The sequence below is a fragment of the Cricetulus griseus genome (genome assembly GCF_003668045.3).
Source record: "Cricetulus griseus strain 17A/GY chromosome 1 unlocalized genomic scaffold, alternate assembly CriGri-PICRH-1.0 chr1_0, whole genome shotgun sequence".
In the NCBI taxonomy this organism is placed as follows: Eukaryota; Metazoa; Chordata; class Mammalia; order Rodentia; family Cricetidae; genus Cricetulus; species Cricetulus griseus.
Window position 1 is genome coordinate 196,808,056 of NW_023276806.1, and position 24,836 is coordinate 196,832,891.

The 24,836-nt window shown below is 45.9% G+C and overlaps 1 protein-coding gene and 2 non-coding genes across 12 annotated transcripts in view; all 3 read left to right on the forward strand.

The window, feature by feature from the left end:
• The window catches only part of Tsga13 (testis specific 13), a 312,864-nt gene that overhangs the window by 154,820 nt on the left and 133,208 nt on the right, over positions 1–24,836 (forward strand). For 8 of the 10 annotated variants that reach the window (XM_035450683.1, XM_035450685.1, XM_035450684.1 and 5 more), the window contains 3 exons: positions 14,231–14,305; positions 14,649–14,776; positions 18,422–22,083. In XM_035450683.1, the coding sequence (XP_035306574.1) occupies positions 14,231–14,305; positions 14,649–14,776; positions 18,422–18,909 (691 nt within the window). In that variant the 3' untranslated portion in view covers positions 18,910–22,083. Of the gene's footprint in view, positions 1–13,927; positions 14,135–14,230; positions 14,306–14,648; positions 14,777–18,421; positions 22,084–24,836 lie in introns of those variants that run through there. The other 2 variants (XM_035450680.1, XM_035450677.1) reach the window with 2 other exon arrangements.
• Mir29b (microRNA mir-29b) lies at positions 7,354–7,436 on the forward strand. Its single transcript, NR_105195.1, has one exon. It is a non-coding gene; the product is annotated as a microRNA mir-29b (primary transcript).
• Mir29a (microRNA mir-29a) lies at positions 7,692–7,769 on the forward strand. Its single transcript, NR_105194.1, has one exon. It is a non-coding gene; the product is annotated as a microRNA mir-29a (primary transcript).

Genomic DNA, 24,836 nt, shown 5'->3' on the forward strand with positions numbered 1-24,836 from the left:
AGAGCCTGTGGAACGGATGTGGAGAGAGGCCATCTTGCTTAGTTCCTACCGTGCCCCTGCTCCCAGCAGCTATGTTTTTCTAAATAAGATAGGCAATGTATTTTAAGATTTTGTTTTTCAAGAAAGACCCGCTAAAGGAAAGAGCTTAGCAAAGTGAGCCGCCAATGTGTCCATGGCCGCCTTTCCTGGAATCCCTCTTCCTGGAAGTAGGCTTTGTTATATGACACAAAGAGATGAAATAGTCACATTGGTAGTCACTCAACCAATCTTCCATGGCGTGTGTGCGTGCGTGCGTGCGTGCGTGCGTGTACGCGCACCAGAAGAAAGGTTAGGATCCTTTGAAGCTAGAGCTGTAGGCAGTTGTGAGGCACCTGACTTGGTGCTGGGAACCAGATTGCTGGCCTCTGAGAAAGTAGCCAGTGCTCTCAATTGCTGGCCTGTCTCCAGCCTCCCCCACCACTTGGGGGGTGGAGGGAGTTAATTTCTTTCCCTACAGTAGGGTCTACTCATCACCATGTCCTGTGGGAGTGGACAGATTCAGGTTGGAGGCTTTGCCTGCTCCTGGATCTTGGCCTCCCTTTTGTCTGCTATTCTTTGTGAGGCCAAGTGTCCTCACAGTTACAAGGAACATTTCTTTGTGTCTCAGTTGTGTTTCAAAAGTCATGCCAGCCAGAGTGTGATTTGGGATTAGTGACATAACTTCCTTTTGCCAGGGGTCTAAGAGGAGTCAGGAAACAGGTCAGGGCAGACATCCGGTTGAGGAACCTCTAGAGGATATGCTACAGTCTTTCTCCCCCTCCAGCTACACCAAGCTACAGACACCCAATACCCGAAGGCTTTCCCAGCCACCCTGGGACACTGAAGGAGCTGACCCCTACCGTTGACTCTAACCTTTACCTCTGTATGGGACAAAGAACAGCACACCCTTGGGGACACTTACTGAGGCCCCACAGTCCAGACCTGACCTGTGTCCTACATTATAGTGTTTAGCCACCTTTCCTAGTGTCATCTGCAGTTTTATAACCTGTTACGTTTTATAACCCCGGGGTGGCCAGTACCATGTGACCATGTTGCATTGCTATTGGCTAATCTATCTACAAAAGGCATGACATGTCTCTCCCACGTGCGTGACTTACGGGGACTGGCACCTCCTGTGTTTGCCAATGTTACCCCTTGTCTTTCTGTCTGGCACCTCTTCCTTTGCCACGGTTTATAATTTACTTACCATGGCTTCACTCCTCCAGCCCCTGGAGTACCATGAACCCCATGAAACTGTGGGGCCTGAGTGGGTAGACTAAAATGGCTAGAATACCTCAACCTGTTTCAGATCTTAATCCTTTACCCAATTCTTGACCCTGTGTTTTGCCATCTCTTGACCTGGCCTTGACCTCCAGAGAAATCACCAGACCTACCCACAGCATATGGTTACTAATGGCGTTCCCCAACCTTAACATCCAGGCTTTATGTAGAGGCAATCTAGATATTTTATCTGAAATGTTAGATGTGTCGGCCACTCACTTGAGGAAAGGGGGGCATTTACTGAAAACCCTCTGGGGCTGGAGGGGGAGGGGGGTGTGCAGATCAGATGATCCTCCTGCCACGGCTCCTGGAGCATTGGGACTGCAGATGTCTGCTGCCCTGCAATAGCTTTCTTTTTTCAAGTTTTCACAGCTCTCAGAGAAAAGGTTAGCCCTGAAGAAAGAGTTAAGAAGCTCTCCCAGGGCTGTGTAACAAGCAGCAGAGGAGAAATTGACATCTAGATCTCTGCGATCTAGGGCTTAGCTGTTTGTCCTTCTAATCCCAGGTTAAAGGTGCCATCGTTTGAGAGGGCTCTCTCTCTCTCTGGCACTCGACAGAGGGCAGTGTATATGTCCAGGCACTCAGCAGGCTGATGCTCGTGAGGAACAGGAGTGATAAGGAAAGATACTTGTTGCAGGCCTGGTTCCCAGGTAAACCACCTGTACAGACGGTGACTTCTGTCACCTTGCCAGAGACAGCCAGGGTACCCTCAGTGTGTCCCCACTGAGCTAGGTGCTCTGTCCTCACTGGTGGTGGGTACATTGTGACTCTCTGTGACTCTGTGCAGTTCTGCCTGCACAGTCTCAGCCAGTTCTCCTGGGCAGGGAGGTGGGAGAGAGACTGCAGGCGGCCTGTCAAGTCAGACCCTTGGATGTTAGAAAACTCTCCAGCCCTGCAGTTTTCTTCCTGCAGAATCGGCCTACAAAGCTGCAGGGCACAGCAGGGGCCATCAGGCTCCTGGGGAGAGGATGAATTACACATGGCTCTGTAATTAGGCTTATTCAAACCCTGACCTGGGAGGCTCTTCACAGACTTAAATGTAGTAAACCACTTTCTAACACTGAATGCTACCTAACCAGGTGCAGCAGGTGTTCACGGAGACATGATTACAGCTGTAAATCACGGGGTCCCCTCTGTGACACTGGCCCCTCTCCTTATTTCTGTGACCAGATAGTTTGGGAAGCTGCTAGTTGATGTTGGTATTTGATTTACTAGCTACACTTGGGTTTTCACTTTGTGTTGGTCTTGACACCTCTCCCTCCGTACTGTAATTCTGAACCTGAGGGTCTTCAAACGCTGTTCTACGTACGGTTTGAACATTATCAGACTGTAATCCCAGTGCCCAGGGATCTTCGAAACAGACACTTCATTCTTGTTTGGAAATTATCTTGAAGAGTATAAGCTACAAGAAGAAGAAGAAACCTTGGACATTTCAGGGTAATAGATAGGACATGAGGGTCGTTGTGTTAAGTGAAAAAAAAAAACTCAGAAAGATATATCATACTTCATGTTTCCTTTCTTATATGGAATCTAAATAAAACAACCAGGTGTGGTGGCACACACCTTTAAAACCCAGCACAGGGGAGGCAGAGGCAGGAGGATCCTCTGAGATCCAAGACAGCCAGGACTACACACAGAAAACCCTGTCTGGAAAAAACAAAAATCACTGATGTAATCTATACATTTACATAAGAGACACAAAAAGAGAAAGGGGAAGTGTTTGGGAAGAGGATAGGGACCAAGGAAGGAAGGAGAGAAGGTGAGTGAGTAATGATGGTGAACATTGGTCCAATACTTGTTGTCACAAGTGTGTGGAGATGGCATAACAAAACCTGCCGCTTTGGACAATGAGATAATGCTTATAATAGGAAGACAGCTGTGTTGGGCCTGACCTGTGGTCCACAGGTGGCTCTCTGCCAGTCTGGCCCGCTTGAAGGTTGGCCCACACCATCCTGGTTTGATGATAAGCTCTGAGGCTTTTGCTCTTCCAGGTTCCACTGGGGGCGTAGCAATCATTAACTTCAAAATTGCAGTTGTTGGAAACTTGACTGCTGAGTCACTGGGCCTCTTTTTTGTTGAGGTCTTAAGTCCCTTGTAAAGTATCCTGCATGGGCCTGCTGGGACAGCATTCTCAGTTTATTAACTTGAGTGATCAATATTTTGGAAATGACAGCGTCTACGCCCTTGGCTCCCTGTCTAGTGAAAGGGACTTTGAGTTTTAAAGTGAGACCACGTAGGAAAGAGTAGAGTATAATGTAGTTTGAGTTCCAGATTCCTGCGGCCTGGCCTTAAAGTGATCAAAGATGACTATACTCTGAGACATGTAGTGAGGTGCTCTGTCTGTGGGCCTTCTGCAGCAGCATGCATTGCTAAAACTTGGGGATCACAAACTCCCAAGCCTTGAAAATAGAAACCACCTCCTAACCTGTGCAGGGCGATTTCCTCCATTCCTGCTCTATTGGATTTACAGGTTTATTGCATGTTGCAGTTCCTAAGCCATCCTGCATAGCACATACCTTCTGATCTGCAAAATGGAAGGCCAAGGGGCTGGTTCCTTAGTTACAGCCATCCCCTCCCCCACCGTCTCCAAATACAGACCGTGCTCCAGTGCAAAGTAGTGCCTGGAGTGACAGGAAGTTTCCCAGCTATGTGTCTTAAGCAGGAAAAAGAAGGGACCTTAAGAGTTCATGTTCTGAAGGTGTCTGAATAAAGGGAGCAGAGGAAGCTTAGGCTACAAAGGGAAACACTCACTCTGTGGCCTCCCTGGAATGCATCCTGAGGTTCAAGTCACTGCAACGCCACACTGGCCCTCTAAAGAAGGGCCTCCCCAGCAGGTCTGTGCCTGGAAAACTCATGCTAGCAGGCAGCCTTTGTGGCCCTGTGGAAGTAGAGGGCATGCTTTGTTCATGAGTGAGTCCCCAGTAAGTTTTTCTAAGTGACCTTCGGCATGGGGTCTATTCTTCTTCTACATACCCGCTGCCAGTTCACGATCAGGAAAGAATTACATAAACCCCTGCTCTTCAGCACCAGGCCTTCGAATGGAAAAGTACTAAGGATATATTGCAGTGCTCATTCCAGTGTGGTGGGAGAGAGGTGCTCCATTCGGAGACCCAAAGGAACCTTTTTAAATGCATCCTTGTATGCCTTCTCATTTGTGAGCTGAGGCAGACCTCTTAGTCACATCTCTCTGTTACGGTACAAAGAAAAGGTCATATACTGCTTTACAGTCATCTCAAATATCTGCTTTACTGTCACATAACTCTGGTGTGGTGGGTCAGGTAATTACCTTTGTACAGAGAGGAGACCGAGGCATAAAGAGTTGGAGTTAGCTAACCTAGGGTTCTGCAGGGAGCAGGGGCAGAGCTGGTCTTGGCTCCACAAGTCTGTCTCACCCTCATCACCATCTGAATGCCTGGTAGAAACGGGAGGCTTTGGGGAGAAGACATTATTTTACCCTCATGTATAAGATACGATCTGGGGCCAGACATGATGTACCCTTCACTTGAGCTACCTAAGGTCAGTGGGGACAAGGCTACAGAGAAGATGGGGTATGCTCAAGGACCCACTGCAAGTCAGATGTGTGATTGAGAATCTTTGACTGTTTTATGTGATCAAATCTTATCAATTTCTAGGTCTTCCTTCCCACAGGTGACTGGTTTGGAGGGTTTCTGTGAATTGGGGCCAGAGCTGGTGTTAATGGGTGCGTATGTGCTCACTGGCCAACCCCTGGATTTGGAATTAGTGGATATTCCCACATCAAGGGAAGATGAGCAGTTACAGTAACTATAAGGCAGCAAAGCCCCGGTGGCTTGGGATCAGGCTAGCTAAATAGAGCCCAGACCTACCATTTACAAGCTTTAGGACCATACCCTGACTGCATTGTCCCTCATCAACACACCCGAATCTTTATGTCCAGGTGACTGAATGTCCAGAGTGTGTCTCAGCATAGGCCAGAGTAAGCATCCCAAAGGTGTATGTATGCTGCGAGTATTTCTCTCAATACCCTTCCTCCCTCTCCTTGTTCACTCTGACCTTCTTCCTGAGAACACGGTCCAGGGTTCCGACACATCAACCTAACTGCCACCACATAGGACTCAGTACCTCTTTCTGATAGGGAAATCAAATTACTTTACTCAAGACTACATAGCAGGTGAGCAGCAGAGCCAGATCCTGCTCATCGCACGGACCGAAGGCATCACGGGAGGCTGAGCAAGGCTACCACAGTGACACAGCCCCTGTGGTCTGGCTTGCTGAGTCCTAGAGTCGCTAACATTTTGAAGCTGTGTTCTCCAGGAGGTGTCAGTTCTGGATGGTCTCCTTCTTGTGCAACCCTGACGCCCTGAGGGAAGTCATCTTAATCCACTTTGCTCACGCAAGAACAGACTGGCCTCTCACATCAGTGGGAGTAGTATGCATCTACGGCCCGGCTTTGCCACACACGTGTCCTGCTGTGGGTTACTGACTCACTCCAGGTCCCAACTTCGCTATCAGATTTGGAAGAAGTGCCCAGGAGGCCAGTGTGTTCAGAAGCAGCGTGAGGCATGCAGGGTGGCTTGTGAATCAGGCGGCTCCCATTTTTGTGGCTGGTGGGCTGTGAGATGCTTAGGGGTCTGTTTTTGAAGGAGGGTGGAATTCTGGCCATCCCAAGTGTGTGTTCGGTGTTTTAAGGTTGTTGTGGTTTTTGTTTGTTTCAAGTGGTAGATTATATGTAAATTATCATATCTAAATCAAAATGCTCAGTTGACTTCAGAAGCCACAAATGCAGGAATTTGTTTTACTGTAATTGAAAATTAATACCAAGTGGTCAGTCCTGAAATCATAAACATAAAAGTAACATATATGGACTGAGCAAGTTGTATTTCATGTATTTAGGATGAGAGGAAGAGAGCTAGGTGGGGGGGGTTAAACAGCATTTTACAACAGACTATGCATGAGGGATGAAGAGATGGTTAAGAGCACTGGCTGCTCTTCCAGAGGTCCTGAGTTCAATTCCCAGAAACCACATGGTGGCTTACAACCATCTGTAATGAGATCTGGTGCCCTCTGCTGGTGTGCAGGCATACATGCAGGCAGAACACCATATATTTAATTAATAAATAAATTCTTAATAAAAATGTCTAAGATTTGAGAATGAACAGAAGGGGTTGAGAGAAGGGAAAATGGTATTAATTCTATTCCAGTTCTGTACATTTTTTAAAAGGAAAGGTAACAATGTTCCTATAAAAACCTATTTTTAAAGAAAGTAAATTAACATTTTACATCTGAAATCTTCCCCAATAGTTTTAAAGAGTGTGGATGCGGGAGTTAGGATCCTTGACACTCTAAAAAGATTGACAGCAAACTGCCTAGAAAGACCATGTCAAGAGCTACACAAAAATAACCCAGTGTGGTAGCCACAGCTTTAATCCCAACACTCAGGAGGCAGAGGCAGGCAAATCTCCTGAGTTAAGAGGCCAGCCTGGTCTACAGAGAGTTCCAAGACAGCCGGGGCTACCTGGTGAGAACCTGTTTAAAATAATTACAGTAGTGATAATTTGTCAGAGATGTAAGACTCAAAGCCTTAACTTCTGGGGGAGAATTGAATGTTAAGGCAAGGCCTGAACTCACTGCAGCACTCTAACAAACCTATTCTGGAAGAAGGGGGCGGGGTCACATTAGCACCCCCAGTGGGTGTGGCTTCGCCTTTGAGCTGTCCAGTTTTTGTGCTCCTCAGAATCACAAATTGCACTCATTGGTTGACTCTAATGGAATGATGTGGCAGTAAAAAGCACCGTATTTATTGTCTTCATCTCTGGTGCGTTGCCTCACTCAGTAACATGCAAGCTTCCCATAGTGCCCACAGCTGCTGGTACCAAGACCTCAGGAGAGTTCAGGGCTCGGGTTGAAGGCTCAGTTTTATCAATGAGGAACAATGCAGTAAGCGGCTGACATACCCCACCCCCACCTCCAGCTGGATGAACACCTGAAACTGGCAAGTAACACACAGACTTCAACTTTTCCCTTTGTAGGCTGTCTGGAGATTGTTGAAAGATCGTGAAAACAGACAATCAAGCTCCTTCAGGAAGCTGGTTTCATATGGTGGTTTAGATTTAAATAGTGATTGTCTAGCACCATTTGAAATCAGTGTTCTTGGTGGAGAACAACTTCGCTGCCAACCACAGAGTGCTACAGTCCTGAAGTATCCAGAATGGAAAATAGGCTACCAGATCCTTGCCCTTGCCCTGCTGACATCAAGCTTGCTTGGGTGTAGCTAATTAAACATCAGTCGTTAGAATTTTATACTTGTTTATGTAATAAGTCTCCTCTGGAAACAGACTCACGTCTGGATGAAGAAGAGCCCTCCATGTGACAGATTGAAGGCCTTTCCAATCCACACGACCTCTTGTCACCCCTTAGAGGATGACTGATTTCTTTTGGTGTTCAGAGTCAATAGAATTTTCTAGCACCATCTGAAATCGGTTATAATGATTGGGGACAAGCATCATGCAGCTGACTGGCACAAGAGGAACTTACTGCTGACTTCGGGGCCATAGGTAAGGGGATAAGGAAACAAATACCAAGAAAACTGAGGCACTTTTCTTCTTTCTGTTAACTTGAGTGTCAGGACACATGTTAAAGTAACAAGTGGTTAATGATTCAGGCAGTGCTGGAGGTTACATCTTAAAGAATCTGTTTACTACATTGCGGGTTTGGTGGAAAACCAGAGGAACAAAGAGCAAAACCAGTGACTGGCCAAGCCAATTTGAGAGGAGCAGGGAGGAAGTTCAGTTTACTTCTAGAAGCTTCTATTAGCTCACCTGGGGACAGCCATACACTGGCCATTGCATGGTTAGCTGCCCACACTCAGGAAGGCTAAAAGGTAAATGTAGCAAACAGTTCAGCTAACTAATTAGGCTTATGTCTGTGACTCAACTAAATTAACAGGCATAGGAATAAGCAGAGTGAAGAAAGCGGGAGTTTCTACTTTTGAAATGTCCTTAGCAAAGGATGCTTGGTAAAAACTTACTGACTTTTCTAGGTCCAGGAGCAGGAGTGAGGCCAGCTGCTACACCTCCTAGGTTGTCACTTCTCTCCTGCCCCAGGTGCTGATGTCACCAGTAGCTCTACCCACAGCCACATGAAGGAGCATTGGAAGACCACTGGCTCTTATCTGCCCTGAAAAGACCGAACACTCTAACCACCCGGAACCTCTACCTGCTTTCTCCTGCCCACTTACTGCCTTTCAACCCCCCTGAAAAACTCTGGGAATGTTGTTGTCTCCAAGTTAAGACACAGGGTGGGGAGCTAGATGTGTGTGTGCACGCGTGTGTGTGCATGTGTGTGCACAGTGCCCCTCTGCCCAGAGGTGTCCTTCCGTCCTCCTCAGACCAGGTCCTCCAGGACTCTCCTGCCCCTAGATCACAGGTGCACTGGTCCGTGTTGCTGTGGCGCCCTCACACGGCATGGCTGTCCCAGCAGGGCACTGCTGGTGGCTTCTCCCCTGAGCTCCTGAGAGCAGATGTGGGCTTCAGGTTCTGAGAATCTGACTACTGTTTTGAGCTTCTCTGTCAGGTGTGAGCAACATGACTCTAGAAGGGAAGACCTTCCATGTACCAGGATTTTAGAGAAAATTTGTCACATACTACAGCTGCATGATTGAAACACTTCCAGGTATTGCAATCTCTGTGACAATCTACCCCTGTTGGGTGTGCCCAGCCTTTCGACATCGCAAAGCAATGTTGTCATCTACAGAGTTCACTGCATTAGAGAACACGTTAGAGTGGAATTGCAGAGAATAATTTCCTAGGATGCTTATGTGTTAGACATCATCCATAGCTATTTTGGGACGTGTGTGGCCCATGGACCACAGGTTAGACATGCCTACACTGTGGTATTTGTAACATTTCCAAGAGGCACTTAAAAATGAGAAAAATCAGATGAGTCATACAACTGACTAAGCTTTGGGTAGATCTAAAAATTTTAAGTGAGATGGGGTTTTAAATTTTTTCTTGGTCAACTGAAACCTGAAATAAACTGGAAAGAAAGAAAGAAAAAGAAAGAGAGAGAGGGAGGGAGGGAGGAAGGAAGGAAGGAAGGAAGGAAGGAAGGAAGGAAGGAAGGAAGGAAGGAAGGAAGAAATTAAGAAAGAAAGAAATCAAATCAAATCTGGACTCTGAAATGAACAGACAAATCCGAGTCTCTGAAGTTTGCTTTGCTGTTGACACTGAGGTTAGGCTCTTCTCTGTTCGTCTGATTTTTAATAACTGAACAGCAAGGGAAGATATTGTAGATAGGAGGATGCCAAGGAGAGGGAAATGAAATTTAATCCAAAAAGGAAACAAAACAGGAAGCTCCCTCCCTCATTAGACCCCCTCACCAGAACTCAAATCCAAGTTTCCCGTGCTCCTGTGTGTTACACGAAAAAGCAAACAAGCCGCTGGTGGTGTTCAAGTGCAGCACGGGCAGCCCGTAACTGTGCGCTACATTCTGAGGTCTGTTCATAGTTCGTTTCTGTCCCACCTGGGTGAGATGGTGCCTATTCAGAATGGCTGCACAGCCCATTACCCTGACTACACAAGCAACTGCACAGCCTGTTACCCTGACTACACAAACAACCACACAGCCTGTTACCCTGACTACACAAACAGCTGCACAGCCCGTTACCCTGACTACACAAACAACCACACAGCCTGTTACCCTGACTACACAAACAACTGCACAGCCTGTTACCCTGACTACACAAACAACCACACAGCCTGTTACCCTGACTACACAAACAGCTGCACAGCCCGTTACCCTGACTACACAAACAACCCACACAGCCTGTTACCCTGACTACACAAACAACTGCACAGCCTGTTACCCTGACTACACAAACAACCCACACAGCCCGTTACCCTGACTACACAAACAACCACACAGCCTGTTACCCTGACTACACAAACAGCTGCACAGCCCGTTACCCTGACTACACAAACAACCCACACAGCCTGTTACCCTGACTACACAAACAACTGCACAGCCTGTTACCCTGACTACACAAACAACTGCACAGCCCGTTACCCTGACTACACAAACAACTGCACAGTCCGTTACCCTGACTACACAAACAACCGCACAGCCTGTTACCATGACTCTACACAACCACACAGCCTGTTACCCTGACTCTCACAAACAACTGCACAGCCTGTTACCCTGACTCTACACAAACAATTGCACAGCCTGTTACCCTGACTCTCACAAACAGCCTATTTCCCTGGTGATATGAGTCACCCATCAGCATCCTGTGTAAAGCAGAAGTGTGTGTTTGCTGCTGAGACTGAGCAACTTTTTTATTTAGCTGAAATTAAAATGGAGTATACCACAGACATAGAATCCATTAGTGTTTTTACATATTTTAATTATTAAGGTAAAGTAAGAGTTACAGAAAACAGAGTTAACCATTTTTTAAAAAAGATTTATTACATATACAGTGTTCTGCCTACGTGCCAGAATTGGACACCAAATTGAATTGTAGATGGTTGTGAGCCACCATGTGGTTGCTGGGAATTGAACTTGGGACCCCTGGAAGAACAGTCAGTGCTCTTAACCTCTGAGTCATCTCTCCAGCCCCCAAAGTTAACCACTTTAGTGTATATAATACATGGCTCTTATGGCATTCATGGTGTTATACAACTGTCAGATTAGCAAGGTCTAATGCCCCTCACCTCAAAAGAAGACCTGTACCCAGCAGGCACGTGTCCCCCATTCCCTTCTTCTGACTCCTAGTAAAATCTCCAGATTTATACAGTCTGGACATTTCACGGAATCATTCACATGCTGTGTGAAATTCTGTGTAATTTTGTTCACGTAGTGTGCTGTTTTCACGATTCACCCGCGTTGTACTGTGCATTAGTGCTCTGTTTCCTTTTCATGAGTTAATAATATTTCATTGTATGGGCATACCATGTTTGGTTTATATATTTATCAGTTTGGCATCTGAATTATCCTGATTTTCTTTTGTGAAGTTTAATCTTTGAATGTGATTCATGTGTTGCATGTCCACAGACTATATCGAATAGCACTGAGCCCCATGGCAAGAAGCAGCTAGCTGTCCACAGTCCTGCCTGTGTTTTCCCATTAGCATCTTAAACTCTTTCATCTGTGTCTTCCGGTTTCATACATTTAAAAGTGTTATGCTGCTGTTCTTTGATTTCTGACTTTCTTCCCTTCTCCCTCCCCCATGGGATGTGAGGGTTTAGCTTTAACACTCACGCCCCCATAAGCACCCAACTCCATTTACCTCCACAATTCAATTATAGCCCAAGTTAAGTCAAGGGCTAGCGAACAACCCCATCCCAAAAAACCAGGCGGATAGCTGTCCTGAAAACACCCAAGGTTCACATACACACGCACACACATGTGCCCACAGACAAAGGACTAGTGTCAGTAATATGTAGAGATTTTTTTGTAGCCCACCCATGCAGACTCGAATTCCTTCACAAACCTTATTTAAATTCTGAAATGAATCTCATTTTAAAGTTTTAAGTTTCCACATGCTTCACTCTTCACTCCTAATCCTGACTGTGGGACTGTGACTTCCCTTCCAGCGTGTTCAGACCAGTGTGCGGTCACCGTGTTGTGCTCTGGTTTCTGGGAGCCCATCGTCCTCCCACCCTGGTCTAGATAAATGCCTTTCTCTGCTGTCTGGCTTCTTCCCCTGGGTTAACACATCCCAGATCTTCAGCTCTTTAACCCTCTTGACCCCAGCTTCTGTCTGTTTGTGTGTGTCTGTGTGTGTCTGTGTGTCTGTGTCTGTGTGTGTCTGTGTGTCTGTGCAGAGATGTGCACACACCCTTCAGCAGTCATCTGGGAAAGGCCGACTGCTGGGACTTTGTTTTTCTTTAGGTTTTACACTCTGTTGATAGGAATTCCTGGTTAGAAAAAGAAAATCCCCTGGGATTTCATTGTCTGGAACAACACAGAGCTGATCTCTGAACCTTTGTCTCTGGAAGTGGGAGATTCAATTTTAACACTCATGCAGTTGTGCTTACAGTTATACACGTGCGTGCATGCGCGCGTGTGCACACGCGTGCACACACACACACACACACACACACACACACACACACACAGTGTTCTTTAGTGGGTGGTCCCAGGTCACCATGGAGGCTGTTGTCATTCAGCCTCGCTACCATGATCAGTGAAGTCTCTCCACTCTAGCAGAAGTTCCTGCCTTTCTAATCCCCTTGCCTTGTTTTTGCTTCCCTTCCTGGGACCAGCTTTTCTTCCATTCTGCACTGATCCACTCACTCATCCCTTCTCCTTTCTGTCTCTATTTTACTTCTGGGAAAAGTCCCCCATGTCTTTGAAAACTTAACAGTATTTCTTTCTGCTAATGTCAGAAAGGTGGGTTTTTAATGTCATTCTTTCCCTGTGTGTAATTTCACAGCTATTTCTGGGGGTGGAGGGTGTTGATTTTGTTCTCATTTTGCAGTTTTCTGCCCTCCACTGAGTCTAAATCTTCCAAGTGCTGTGGGTTTTTTGGCTTTTGTGTTGTGGGTTCACTTGGATCTTCAGTGCTGTTTCTATTAGGGATAGGAGTAAAATGTCAAAGTCTCTATCCACTGACAGGACTTTTCAACTGACCTATCTAATTGCAGCATGTATGCTAAATTGAAGAATGGTCCTCTCATACAAACAAAAGAGGTCCCTGTCCTGGGGCTGGAGAGGTGGCTCAGCAATTCAGAGCATGTACTGCTCTTGCCGAGGACCTCAATTTGGTGCTTAGTACTAATACGTGTGGTAGCTCACAACCGTCTGTAACCCCCATTCCAGGGGACCCAACACCCTCTTCTGGGCACCCACATGCATAAACACACCAGGTTTTTATGTTTTTAATCTTAAGAAAAATGTCCTGTCCTAACCTGTGAAAATGTGGCCTTATGTGGGCTTAGCAGACTCGGTGGGTCAGTTACCTTGAAATGGGAGAGCATCCTTGCTGGTCCTGGAGCCTCCTCAGTCATACCTGGCCTTAAAAACAGAGCCCCCCACCCCCACTTGGCTGTTGGTCAGAGAGATGTGAGGATGGAGCAAAGTAGAGAGACCCAACGTGGCCGGCTCTAGGGATGAAGTAAGAGGGCCCTGGCGTGGAGTGTCGTTTCTGTGGTAAGAAAGGCAGGATAACAGACCATCTCCTCCAGAAAGGAGTGGGACTGCTGACTCCTGACTTTACCCGGTGAGGCTGGAAGACGACAGCACAGTTACAGTCTTTGGAAGACAGAGTTTATAGTGACTTGTTACAGCCATAGGAGGAAAGTTACAGTGTGGACCCGCTGGGGATACCCAATGCCGTTGCGTGCTGATAGGTTCTTTGGTCTTCACCTAGAGGTCGCTGCAGTTAGCACAGCAGACTCCTCAGATAGTACAACAATAAAGCCTAGTGTAGGGTTGGTAGAGAGGTCCTGCAAGCTTCAGCCAGAGCCTTGGAGAAATTCTCACCCAAGTCTTGAGCCTGCATCACAAAGAGCTTCAGGAGTTCCAGGAAACTGCAGAGTCTGCCATCCAGTGGCAGATAGTAGATGGGACTGTGGACCGCCATGTCTGGCTCTTGGAATAATAACTTTGATATAGGCATTCTACATCTGATTCAAGTTTTTCTCACTGCCAGATTGAAGCCTAGAATCATATGGAGAAGAAGATCCTGGGAAATGTAGTTTCAGCCTTACATTAATCCTACACAGGCATGAGCTTGAATGTCAGATTCTGGAAGCTGGATTGAGGAGGCAAAAAGTCTTACGGTTCGGACTGGATTTCTAACTAACCTCTCTTGTAGACTGGCACCCAGTACTCCCCTGGCTGTGCCCGCTGTCTCCAGGTGCACAGCTCTGCATCGAGCTCTCCTGAGTGAAATGTGTTGGGGGTCCTTGGGGAGAAACTAGAATTTAACTGAGCATCTGTACCTCTGTTCCAGACTTCCTCCAGTCCACCTGACTTCAAGGCACTTCCTCTTGCCCCAGCTCCTGAGCCTTCCTGCCCTTCTGCACAGGTATGGGGTCCTCCCTGGGGGTCCTCAGTATGGCCATTGTGTGCCATGCTGAGTGTAATCTACGGAGGTTCAGCCTCTCTGCCCGTTGGTTAAAGCCTTGTCCACAGATTTCTCCACATTCTCTCTGGCTTACCTATTACTCATAGTGATAATCTTTGTGACCATGCAGTAAAATAGTAAAATTCTAAGGATTTTTTTCTATTTTTGAGATTTTTGTGGTTTTTGAGGTTTTACTGTGCAGCCCATACTGGCATCTGACTCATAGACATCCTCCTGCCTCCGTCTCCAAGTGCTAGGAGTAAAGACATGTATCACATCACCTGGCTGACTTATTTATTTGTAGGGGGAGACCCTGGATACCTGTACCGCTCAATTGTGTACAGAATGTCTTAACATATGTAAGACCATACATCGTCACAAGTAGAGAGAAGAATTTACACAGTAAGACGACTTGTGATATACAAATTATACGTAAGTTACCTCATACAAGGATCTATAACAGTGTAAGTTGTCTATAGTCAATAATCACTAAGGTGAATCACAAGAAGATAATAATGTACCTATATCTCATCCTAACCATATCTATCCCATCCTCAAAGTAAAAATCATAGGAGAAAACAGAAGGCCATCATGTTTTGTCTTGTTTACATGAGACAGAGTCTGACGGTCCAGCGCAGGCTGGCCTAGAAATCAAGATCCTCCGTCCTTAAGTCTCTGAAGTACTGGGATGGACAAGTGTGCACCACTGTCCTGGATTTGGCTACAAAATTGTCTTTATTACACACTTACATTTATTGAGTTTTACAATTACAAATGGAGCTTTCCTGTGTCACTGTACAGATTAAAACTCCTACCCTTCAGTTTTCACTCACGTAGCCTTTATTTTCCTAATATTCCATAAACGCTCTTCAGTGAGAAGCCTGTGTGAGTCTCCACAGCTCTTTCTTGGGGGATCTTTGTAAAAAAAACTCTGCCAGAGTTACATTCTTGGGGAACTTACTTTGGGAACATCATTATTTCCCAAATCAAGGATGATTCCAAATAGCTCATGGTGTCCATTGCCCTGGGGAGGTTGTTCCGATGCCCCATTGTTTTCCTGCTGTTGGAGAACTTGGCATGTCTAAGATGACTTCTTGGCTGAAATCAACTTCCCTGAGATTTTCGGTATCTCTGTTCAATTGTCCTCCCAAATCCTGGATGATTAGTAAGAAACAAAGTTGTTTTAACTCTTCTCTCTCTCTCCTCCCCTGAGTCCTCTCCTTGTTCTCTTGCTCCTCTTCCTCTTTCCCTGTTTCTTCTATTTATTCTTTCTGTCCGCCCTTGCGCCTGCCTTGCTGTTGGCATTCAGCTCTTTATTAGACCATCAGGTGTTTTAGACAGGCAAAGAATCACAGCTTCACGGTTTAACGCAGCATAAACAAGTCATACACCTTAAAAATACTCCCCAACATTTACCCGTTTTTGTCTAAACAAAAAAAGGTTTTAGCTATAAAATAGTAGAACTATATACAACAAAAATAGTTATCAAATAAGAATTAATTTACAATATTCTGTCCATTTGCAATTCAGCAAATTCAGAGAAAATAATGCACTATCTATCCTATCTCAGTGAATCCAAAGTTTTATACCTAACCTACTTTCTATCATATCTAAGGAACACTGCAACTATATGAGGTTTTCAACTCCATCAAAGACTCCAGAAGGATATAATATTATTTAAATAAACAAAAATCGCATTGCAAATTACTTCCAAAAACTCTAAAAATGACAGAGACATATGACTGCCTGGACAGTCACCCAAAGTTCCTTTAAAACACTGGGGCATTCATTTTCTCTCTACAAGCCCATAGTACCTGCAGACTTTTCAATGAAGCAGGAAATTTGAAAGACTGTCCTGCCTATATTGGCAGTTTGTCAGTCACTTCCCTCTGTGTCTGCAGAATATCTGATAGACTCTTCTGTGACGCAGGAATTTTGAAGGACTGTCCAGCCTTGTTTTGGCAAAGATCAACAATGTTTTCTCTGTGTGTCTTGCAGAATATTTGCATAGCACATTGGCATCAAAGGCAAGAACAGTTTCTTTACTCAGTGGCTAACCTTGCCACAACAAAAGCAAACTCCACAAAGAGTCTCTTCAATGCCCATCGTCTTTTCTGAAGTAAATTGGTGTTGCCAGGAGCAGATGAGTCTCATAGTCATGAAAATCTTTAAATTAACAAAACATTTAAATTCTATAGGTCTTTGAAGTATATGAAGACCATCTATCTAAAAATGCATCTATTTAACCTAGAAAACATATCTACAAAAATTGTTATAAATGACTACTACGTTTCTTGATTGTCCTATATAGTTTATAATAAAAGCTTTCAAAAACTAGAAGGTTATCTTACATTTTTAAATGAACTACACAGATACAATAACTTAAACAAGAGGAGAAATACATATACAATATGTGGTAACAAATACAACCTTAAATTTGTATCAATCAGGCCAGCCTGGTCTACAAAGCTACACAGAGAAACCCTATCTTGAAAAAAAATTGTAACAATCTACAAAAACCCTTTAGACAAAAGTAGAAACATATATACAGTGTAACAAAAATAACATTAAATTTGTATCAATATACTAAAATACTTTAAACAAAATTAGAAATATATAGTGTATTGTAACAAAAATGACCTTAAATTTTTCTCACACCTTACAAATACAAAGTATTTTAGATCAATACTTGTCCCTTAGTTTATAATAGATTCAACAATCTACCCTTTCATCCTATCAATCCTACATCCTTCCTCTTTTCCTTTTTTTCAAAGAGATCCCTGAATATAATATCATTTGCATAATTTCCTCCCTTGCCAACACCAGTAACAATTAATAAACATCCCCCATAAATTATGACAAGCATCCATAACCCACCAAATAACTAAAAGCCTCTCACACTGTTGGGAATGTGGGTATTGTTTTCTCTAGACTGCTTCTTGCTGGTTGTGGGTAAGAAGACACCATTAGGATCCCAGAGAGAAAATTGAGATAATGACCAAGTCCTGCAAAGACCAGCTATAATTTTGTTGATAGACATCACCTGTCAAGTTTCAGGTGGTCTTCTTTGACCAAACCTGACCCATATCTACCTGGAACGAACTCACAGCCTCTTGTTTCCTATGGAAGTAAAAGCAAAACCATTTCTCCAAAGCATTTTTTTTATTTCCATGTGACAAATAACATTTGACTTTTTTAAAGTTAAGGCATTCCTAAAGTATATAGGCTTGTTTATTTCCACTCCAGGTCTCTTAGCAGCTGTCCTTTGCTTTTAGCAATCAAATAATTCAAAATCAACACAATAGCATACAGGATCCAGACTCTTTGTGTATTTCCCATCTTTATGTGCCTTATTATTTTTTTATTATTTTTACTCTCTCTTTAAAGACATCTATTGTATTATTTTAAGTTGTTTATTTCTTTCTATGACTGTCCATACCTGTTTCTTTCTTTCTTAAGCCTATGCACATTGTAAACACACTGGAACCCATTCAGAGGTTTTTCCATCTGGACCTCTTTTACTGTGTATCTCTAGTCTTTTTTGACCAAAGGAGCAAACGTTAAACTGTTAAGCTACACCTGTGTTCTCCCAGTGCAGCTCTATCAGCTGGCTCGGCCCACTTCTTGGGGCAGGAAAGCCAAGTGTAAAGTTTTCCTCCTGGTCCGAGGCTCATGGAAAACTGCATTAAACCTTTCTATCTATGGGAGCCAGTACCTGCGTTGTTGCAAGCAGTTTTTACTTAGCTTGCTGTTTGTAGCTTCTATTTAGCATTGCCAGCTAAACAGCAGTGTCTCTTAAAGGAGCCATGCCCCGCCCCCACACACACACACTTTCTCAGGCTCTATCTAGATGGATGTCCAAACACCACCATGGTACTCATTTTGTAGTTGTAGTTTTGTCTCTACTCTTTTGGCTCTTTGAGGGGCCCATCACTCAGCTTCCAAATAAATCACACACAGAGGCTTATTCTTAGTTATGAGGGCCTGGCCTTAGCTTGGCTTGTTTCTAGCCCTTCTATCTTTTCCCTCTGGGCTTTTATCTTTTTTTCTATATGTCTTACTTTCCTTCTTACTCAGTGCCATCGACCACCCCTTTGCTGAGGGATGCATCAGCATGTCCTGGGACTTCTACAGGGACTGAGAGAGTTGGAAAGAAACTCTCCCAGCCTCCTTGGTCTACGGAGGAAACAATGGATGGGCACCTTTGCAGGGAACACACTGACATCAGCACTGCCTTGGTATGTGGGTGCGGCCAGAGAGCTTTGGACCAAACTGTGCTGACTGTAAGGCCAAAGGAGACACCCCGGGCACTGGGCACAGAACATCTCCTCTGGGAGGTGGAAGAGCTCGAAGGTAGACCAGCAGTTTGTTCATTGAAGTTACAGGGGAAAGTCAAAGAAAAAACTGAAGAATGGTGGCATGTCTACCACCCCTGCAAACACTACCTCGGAAACAAACGAAGTCCGGGAAACTATGGCCTACTACCAACCTGTACCAACCCGAACATGTTGGACACCACCCGCTATGGGTTGGGCAGAAGATGGCGTGGGCCTGGCAGAGGTTGAGTCACCAGGACTGTGCCAAAGGCTTGATGTGGCAGGAGGTGACATGACAAAGGCACTAGAGTGTGCCAGGTGGGTGCCAGCCGTCTTAGCTGTCAGGACTGGTCTGGGACAGAAGGACAGCCCTTGGATATATTTTTAACGGAGGCATTTTCCCTGTGTGCAAACAGCTGCCTCTCTCTGCCGGCTTCTTTCCTGAGACTGAATAGGCCAGAGGACAAGGCTAAGGACAGGTAGCAGGGGCAGGAGGCTTAGAATGGATGATACTCTGGCCTGTGGTTTAATCCTGCTTCACTTATTTTCTTCATTGGTCAGGAGATAAAAAACAGTTGAGGAGAGAGAGGCTGAGAGAAAACGTCAACGACCCAGAGATTCAGTAACCAAACAGCAGGAAGTGATGAGAGTCTCCAAACAACTTTGAGATGACTTTGGAAGGGACCCTGATGCCACATTGACTGAGCACCAACAGCCACTAGCCTGATGTCCCCCACAAAATGCAGAGTCAGGAGGAGCACCTCATTGAGGCTGCACAATGAAAGTGTGTAACAAGGAGGTCCATGCATGTAGCTGCTCGTCTTTCAGCTGAGGCTGTTCTAGTGAGGACAGGCTGGGTGCTAGGTCCCTGGAGGAGAAGTGGGGGCTTCTCATGAACGCACGTGCACCTTTACACCCGTATCATGTGGGGTCTGCCATATGTCCCCAAGGACCCAAGACTAGTGATCATCTCTTGAACCTCTGCTGTAAGACATCAGCAGTAAACACGGCACAGGTAGCCCAGAAGTAATGTGGTTGGATAGAGACCTTCCAAGCATCAGCAGTGTGCAGACATAGGCTCTGAGAGAGGCCCTGCTCCTCAGGCCATTCCCAGGCCCTGCCTGAAGCAGTTACACTGATGACAAGTGCTTTGTTTTCCCGCTGGACATCAGTTTAAGAGGTAGAATGATTACCCTAGCATGCACTCATTCACAAGGCCTTGGGTTCGAGCCCCAGCACTCCAGATACCGAGTGTGGTGGCACATGCCCGCTGATGAAGAGATCCCAGGAGGCATGGGAGTGAGGAGTTAATCCTAATATTCACCCAGGTCAACCGGAGGAAGGGCTCCTGGCATGGCAGGCACCTCCAAGACACATTCCTGTGTGTCCTTTTGTTGACTCCTCCCCCGCATTCCAATCTCTACTTGTGCTGGAGCAAAGCAGTGGAGACGGTGTCCACGGAGCAGATTAACCATACTTTGCCCCAACCTGCCCATGATTAGGCAGCCATTCCCTGGCTGGCAGTCCTTGGAGGGACAGACACAATCCAGGAAACACTCAGCAAGAGTTGTGACCAGGACATCATAGCAAAATGGAGCTCATTTCTAGACCTCACATACTCAGGTGTGTGTGTTTCTGGTACTGGGGAGACAGCTCATCGAGAAAAGCCACTTGTCATACAAACATGAAGATGTGTGTTTGCTTCCTAGAACCCACATTTTAAAAAGCTGAGCACGGTGGTGACTGCTCATAATCCCAGCACTGGGGAAGGGGACATGGGCAGGTCCCTGGAGCTCATGGGCCAGTCAACCCAGCCTAGTTGCTGAACTACAAACTAGTGAGAGAGCCTGTTTCATCAAAGTGGATGGCTCCTGAGGAATGGCCCCCGAGGTTTCCTGGCTACTAAACACACATATGTGTGTATACATGTCCCTGTACCCATGAACTTGCCTGGGCACACATAACAGACACAAAGCCAAATGCTTCTCTGTCTACTTTTCAGGGCACAATAGGCCACTGTCATTGTCCTTTCCACGTGTCATCTCTGGCCACACACCTCATCCTTACTGTTTTCTCAGCTAGCAGGCTGTACATTTTTTCTCTCTTTGAAACAGGGTCTCAGTGTAGTTCTGGCTGTCCTGGAACTCACTATGTGGGCCAAACTAGCCTTGAGCTGAGCTCCAGCTGCCTCTAACCTCCTGAGTACCGGCATTAAAGCCTGCTGTCTGTAAGCTTCTTAATTCAGGGTCTCTGCACATATGGGCCACAAAGTGCTATTTCCCACACACTTTGTCTGTGAAGCAGTCTGAAAAGCAGCAGGTTTAGTGGACATTGTCTGAGGAACCCATGACATGCCTGTTGTCATTCTCCACACATGAAGAAATACTGCTGTGCCTGGCCTGCCCGCAGCTTGCTCTGAGCCAGGATGTATTCTGACTGTTCAAAACACTACTGGTGTTTTGGTCCCATGCAGGCTCCCCAGCTGTCAGTCTAGAGTCTGAAAGCTCCCACAAGCTCTCAGCTGTGCTCAGCTGTCTCTGTGGGTTTCCACATCATGATCTTGGCCTCCCCCCTTGCTCATATAATCCCTCCTCCCTCTCTTCACTTGGACTCCCAGAGCTCAGCCTGGTGCTTAGCTGTGGATCTCTGCATTGCTTCCATCAGTTACTGGATGAAAGTTCTATGATGGCAGTTAGGGTAATAATCAATCTGATTACAGGAGAAAGCCAGCTCAGGCACCCTCTCCTCTATTACTAGGCGTCTTAGAGGTCATCCTTGTGGATTCCTGGGAGTTTCCCTGGCACCAGGTTTCTCCCTAACCTCATCATGGCTCCCTCTATCAAGATATCTCTTTCATTGCTGTCCCTCTCCATCTCTCCCCCAACCCGGCCATCCTGATAACTCAAGTTCCCATCCCTTATCCCCATCCCCCTGCGTTCCCCGTCCCCAATTTACCCAGGAGACCTCGTCTATTTCCCATTCCCAGGGCTATTTATGGGACCCTCTTAGGGTCCTTGCTTGTTACCTAGCTTCTCTGGAGCTGTGGATTGAAGCCTGGTTATCCTTTGCTTTACGTCACTATCCACTTACGTCATCCTGGTGCATGAGCTGGCTTTCTGGAGCCCATTCCCTATGGTGGGATGCCTTGCTCAACCTTAATTCGGGGGGGGGGGGTGCGGGGGGAGACTTAGTCTTGCCTCAACTTGATAGGCCATGCTTCATTGACTCCTATAGGAGGCCTAACCCTTTCTGAGGAGGTGGGGGAGGCAATGGGAGGAAAGGAAGAAGCGGAAACTGTGGTTGGTGTGTAAAATAAAAAATTCAATTAAAAAAAAACCACTAGTTTAGATAATGCTTAGGCACTGGGAATTTTAGCAAAAACAAAAAAATAAAAACAAAACACAAATGAACAAACAAAAACTCTCCTGAATCTTATTCCTCTAACGGAAGTCATGGACACTCAACAGCTTCAATAGGCTGTTAGATGTGCTAGCAGGGAGGACTGGCATGTGCTCACTCTCTCTCCAGCACTTTCACTATTCTGAGGGTTCTTCTGCTGCCATAGGAGTTGTGGAGCTGTGTGGCACCGATAGGACCATTCAGCACCACGACCAGAGTCAAAGACCTGGCGGGCTTCACCTCTGCTCCTCCACTGCACTCCAAGCCAATGTGAGAAAGAACCCCATCACTTCCAAATCACTGCTACCCTGGGTCCCACTGTCTGCAGGTTTCACCTAGACGAAGACTCAGTCCACAGCCAGTGACTCTAGCAGCTGCCATTCTGTTTCTGCTCTTTTATGGAGGCAAGTAAGCCATCACCATTTCTTGGCTTTGTAAATCTGAGTATCTATGAAAATGCAAGCCTGACTCAGGCCTTGGAGAGAGAGCTCAGGTACGCAGCGCCATTCCTCTGGTCCACCCCTCTGCGGTTCAGCTCTGGGACTGCAGAGTTGGGAGAACTGCAGAGTTAGAGAGAAGGGGCTAGTGCCTGCTGAATGTCCCACATGGCAGGTGTGACGTGTGCACATTGTCTTTCACCCTCACAGCAACCGAGCGAAGGCAGAGGTTTCCTCTAGCTCCCAGCCACATGTGTGCCCATAGCAAAGGCGAGAAAGACAGTTCTTGTTACATCAGGCTGCCTCCTGTTACATAAAGTGGGCATTCCTGAAGAGGCTTGTGAAGTTAGGCCAAGGACCAGATCCTACCAGTTTTCATTTTGATTTTGGAATTGAAAAAAAAAAAGGGGGGGGGGAGATTAAAGATGGACAGTTGCCATCACTATCTGCCTTTCAAGCACGTAGGATCGCCAGGCATGGTCCAAACCCCTGTGTAATTCCACCTGATCCTCCCCATGGGCTCTGCAGGGTGCACACACTCTGAGGCTTGATGGAGTCAACTCATTTGTACAACTGCTGAGCAGCAGAGCTGGGATTTGAACTGAGTTCTGTCTGACGTCAGTAGGTCTGTATGTCCTGGGGCATCGGGGAAATCACAGTGGAAAATTTTCATGTGCTACTTGGTTGGAAAGAAAAATATTTGCTGGATGTTTGCATTTAATTTTGAGCCTTTTGAGGCAGGGTCTCCTGTAGTCGTCCAGACTGATGTATTACTCACAGTTCTTCCTCTTCCCTAGTACTGGGATTACGGGAATGCAGCACCACACCCAGATAAAAGTATTTCCCAATAAAATGACAGCAGCCAGTATTTAAAGTCAAACATCACATAAAAGTTATATCACCCTGTAAGGCAGAGAAGCTGTGGGCGAAGGGTTCCTTGGTTTCCACCCCACCCCTACCCCCCACCTCACTGCAGAGTGTGTAGCTTTTTCAGAGATCCTGTGGGATAGCCAGGGGGTACATCATTCAAGTTCTTAGTTCAAGTTTGCCACCGGCAAAGTTAGAGGGAAACCTCCCAGCTAGGAATTAAAAATGTTGGTCTCTGGAGTAGATGGTCCTCAGACCTTCCCTGCTAGACACGGTGAACACTTGACATTGACACAACAGAGGCAGTGGCAATGTCAGGGTATACCTGGAATGTCAATCACTGAACCTCTCCTCAAAGCTTTACTGTTATCCCAGGGTGATTGGTCACCTAATAGTTAACCACTCAGGCCCTAACTCAAGGCATCGTTCAGTTACCGTGTCTCCTGTTCTACTTGAGTGTTCAAAGCTGGCTGTTGCTTTTATGGAGAAGCCTAATTGCTGGGCAGTCTTATACTTGCTGCTTCCTTCTCCAAACCTCCTCCCCGTGACCTAGCTTTAGACTGTGGGCTGCACCACACCTTCTCTGGTCCTGCATGGACATCCTGCTATGTCTTCATCTACGGAATAAGGTGCGCTCATAGCTTAGCTTAGTAACAGGGGACATTAAAGGATACTTATTTCACAAACACAACAAAAAACAAATTAGATTTCTTCTGTAGCCCCATGCACTTTTCTCTGACACCCTATGCTTGAGTTTCCTGCATTTTTGTGGCAAGAGGCCTGCATGGAAAACTCGGTGTATAGGGAAGCTTTTGTCCAGTTGAAGCATTTTAAATTATTGTTTAATTATTGAAAAGGGGCAAAAACAAGAGAACCTTAGATCCTAAAGTGAGCAGTAGCGAGTGAGCAAAAGGGCAGCCTGTAAAGTTCCCAGACTTGTGGGAACTCTGTGTCCCATGATGTCTGCAAATGAATCACTTGTGTTCATACATTTGATGCTACTGTGAAAAAAAAATGTCCCTAGAATGCACATCCCAGATACCTGTTGTAAGCCAGAGCTGCCTTCTTCCTAGTTCCTATCATTGACAGAATACTTGCTTTGGTTCAGAGTGTGAGAGTAATGCTGAAATTCCTGTTAGACACATGGATTGCCTCATATTTATATGAAAACTTTTGTGTCTCTGAGCTGACATTGTTCCTTCCTGGTATCCAGAAGCCTGGAGCTGCAGATGAGCTTGAGGATAATTCCCGTGTAAGGATGGCAGAGAAAGATGGTAGGGTTTTGCATGTGGGATGGACCCACAGCCTCTCCTGCAGACTCGGACTTCTTCAGCATTGCTTTAGCTGAGCATCCAGCCCACTTGTTTAAGACACTGTTAATGTGGCCCTTTGATACTTGAAGCCAAAGACAAATAGGAATCAGGAACCCGCTTATGTTCCTAGATCCTCAGAAGTCTATGTGTGCATTTCCTT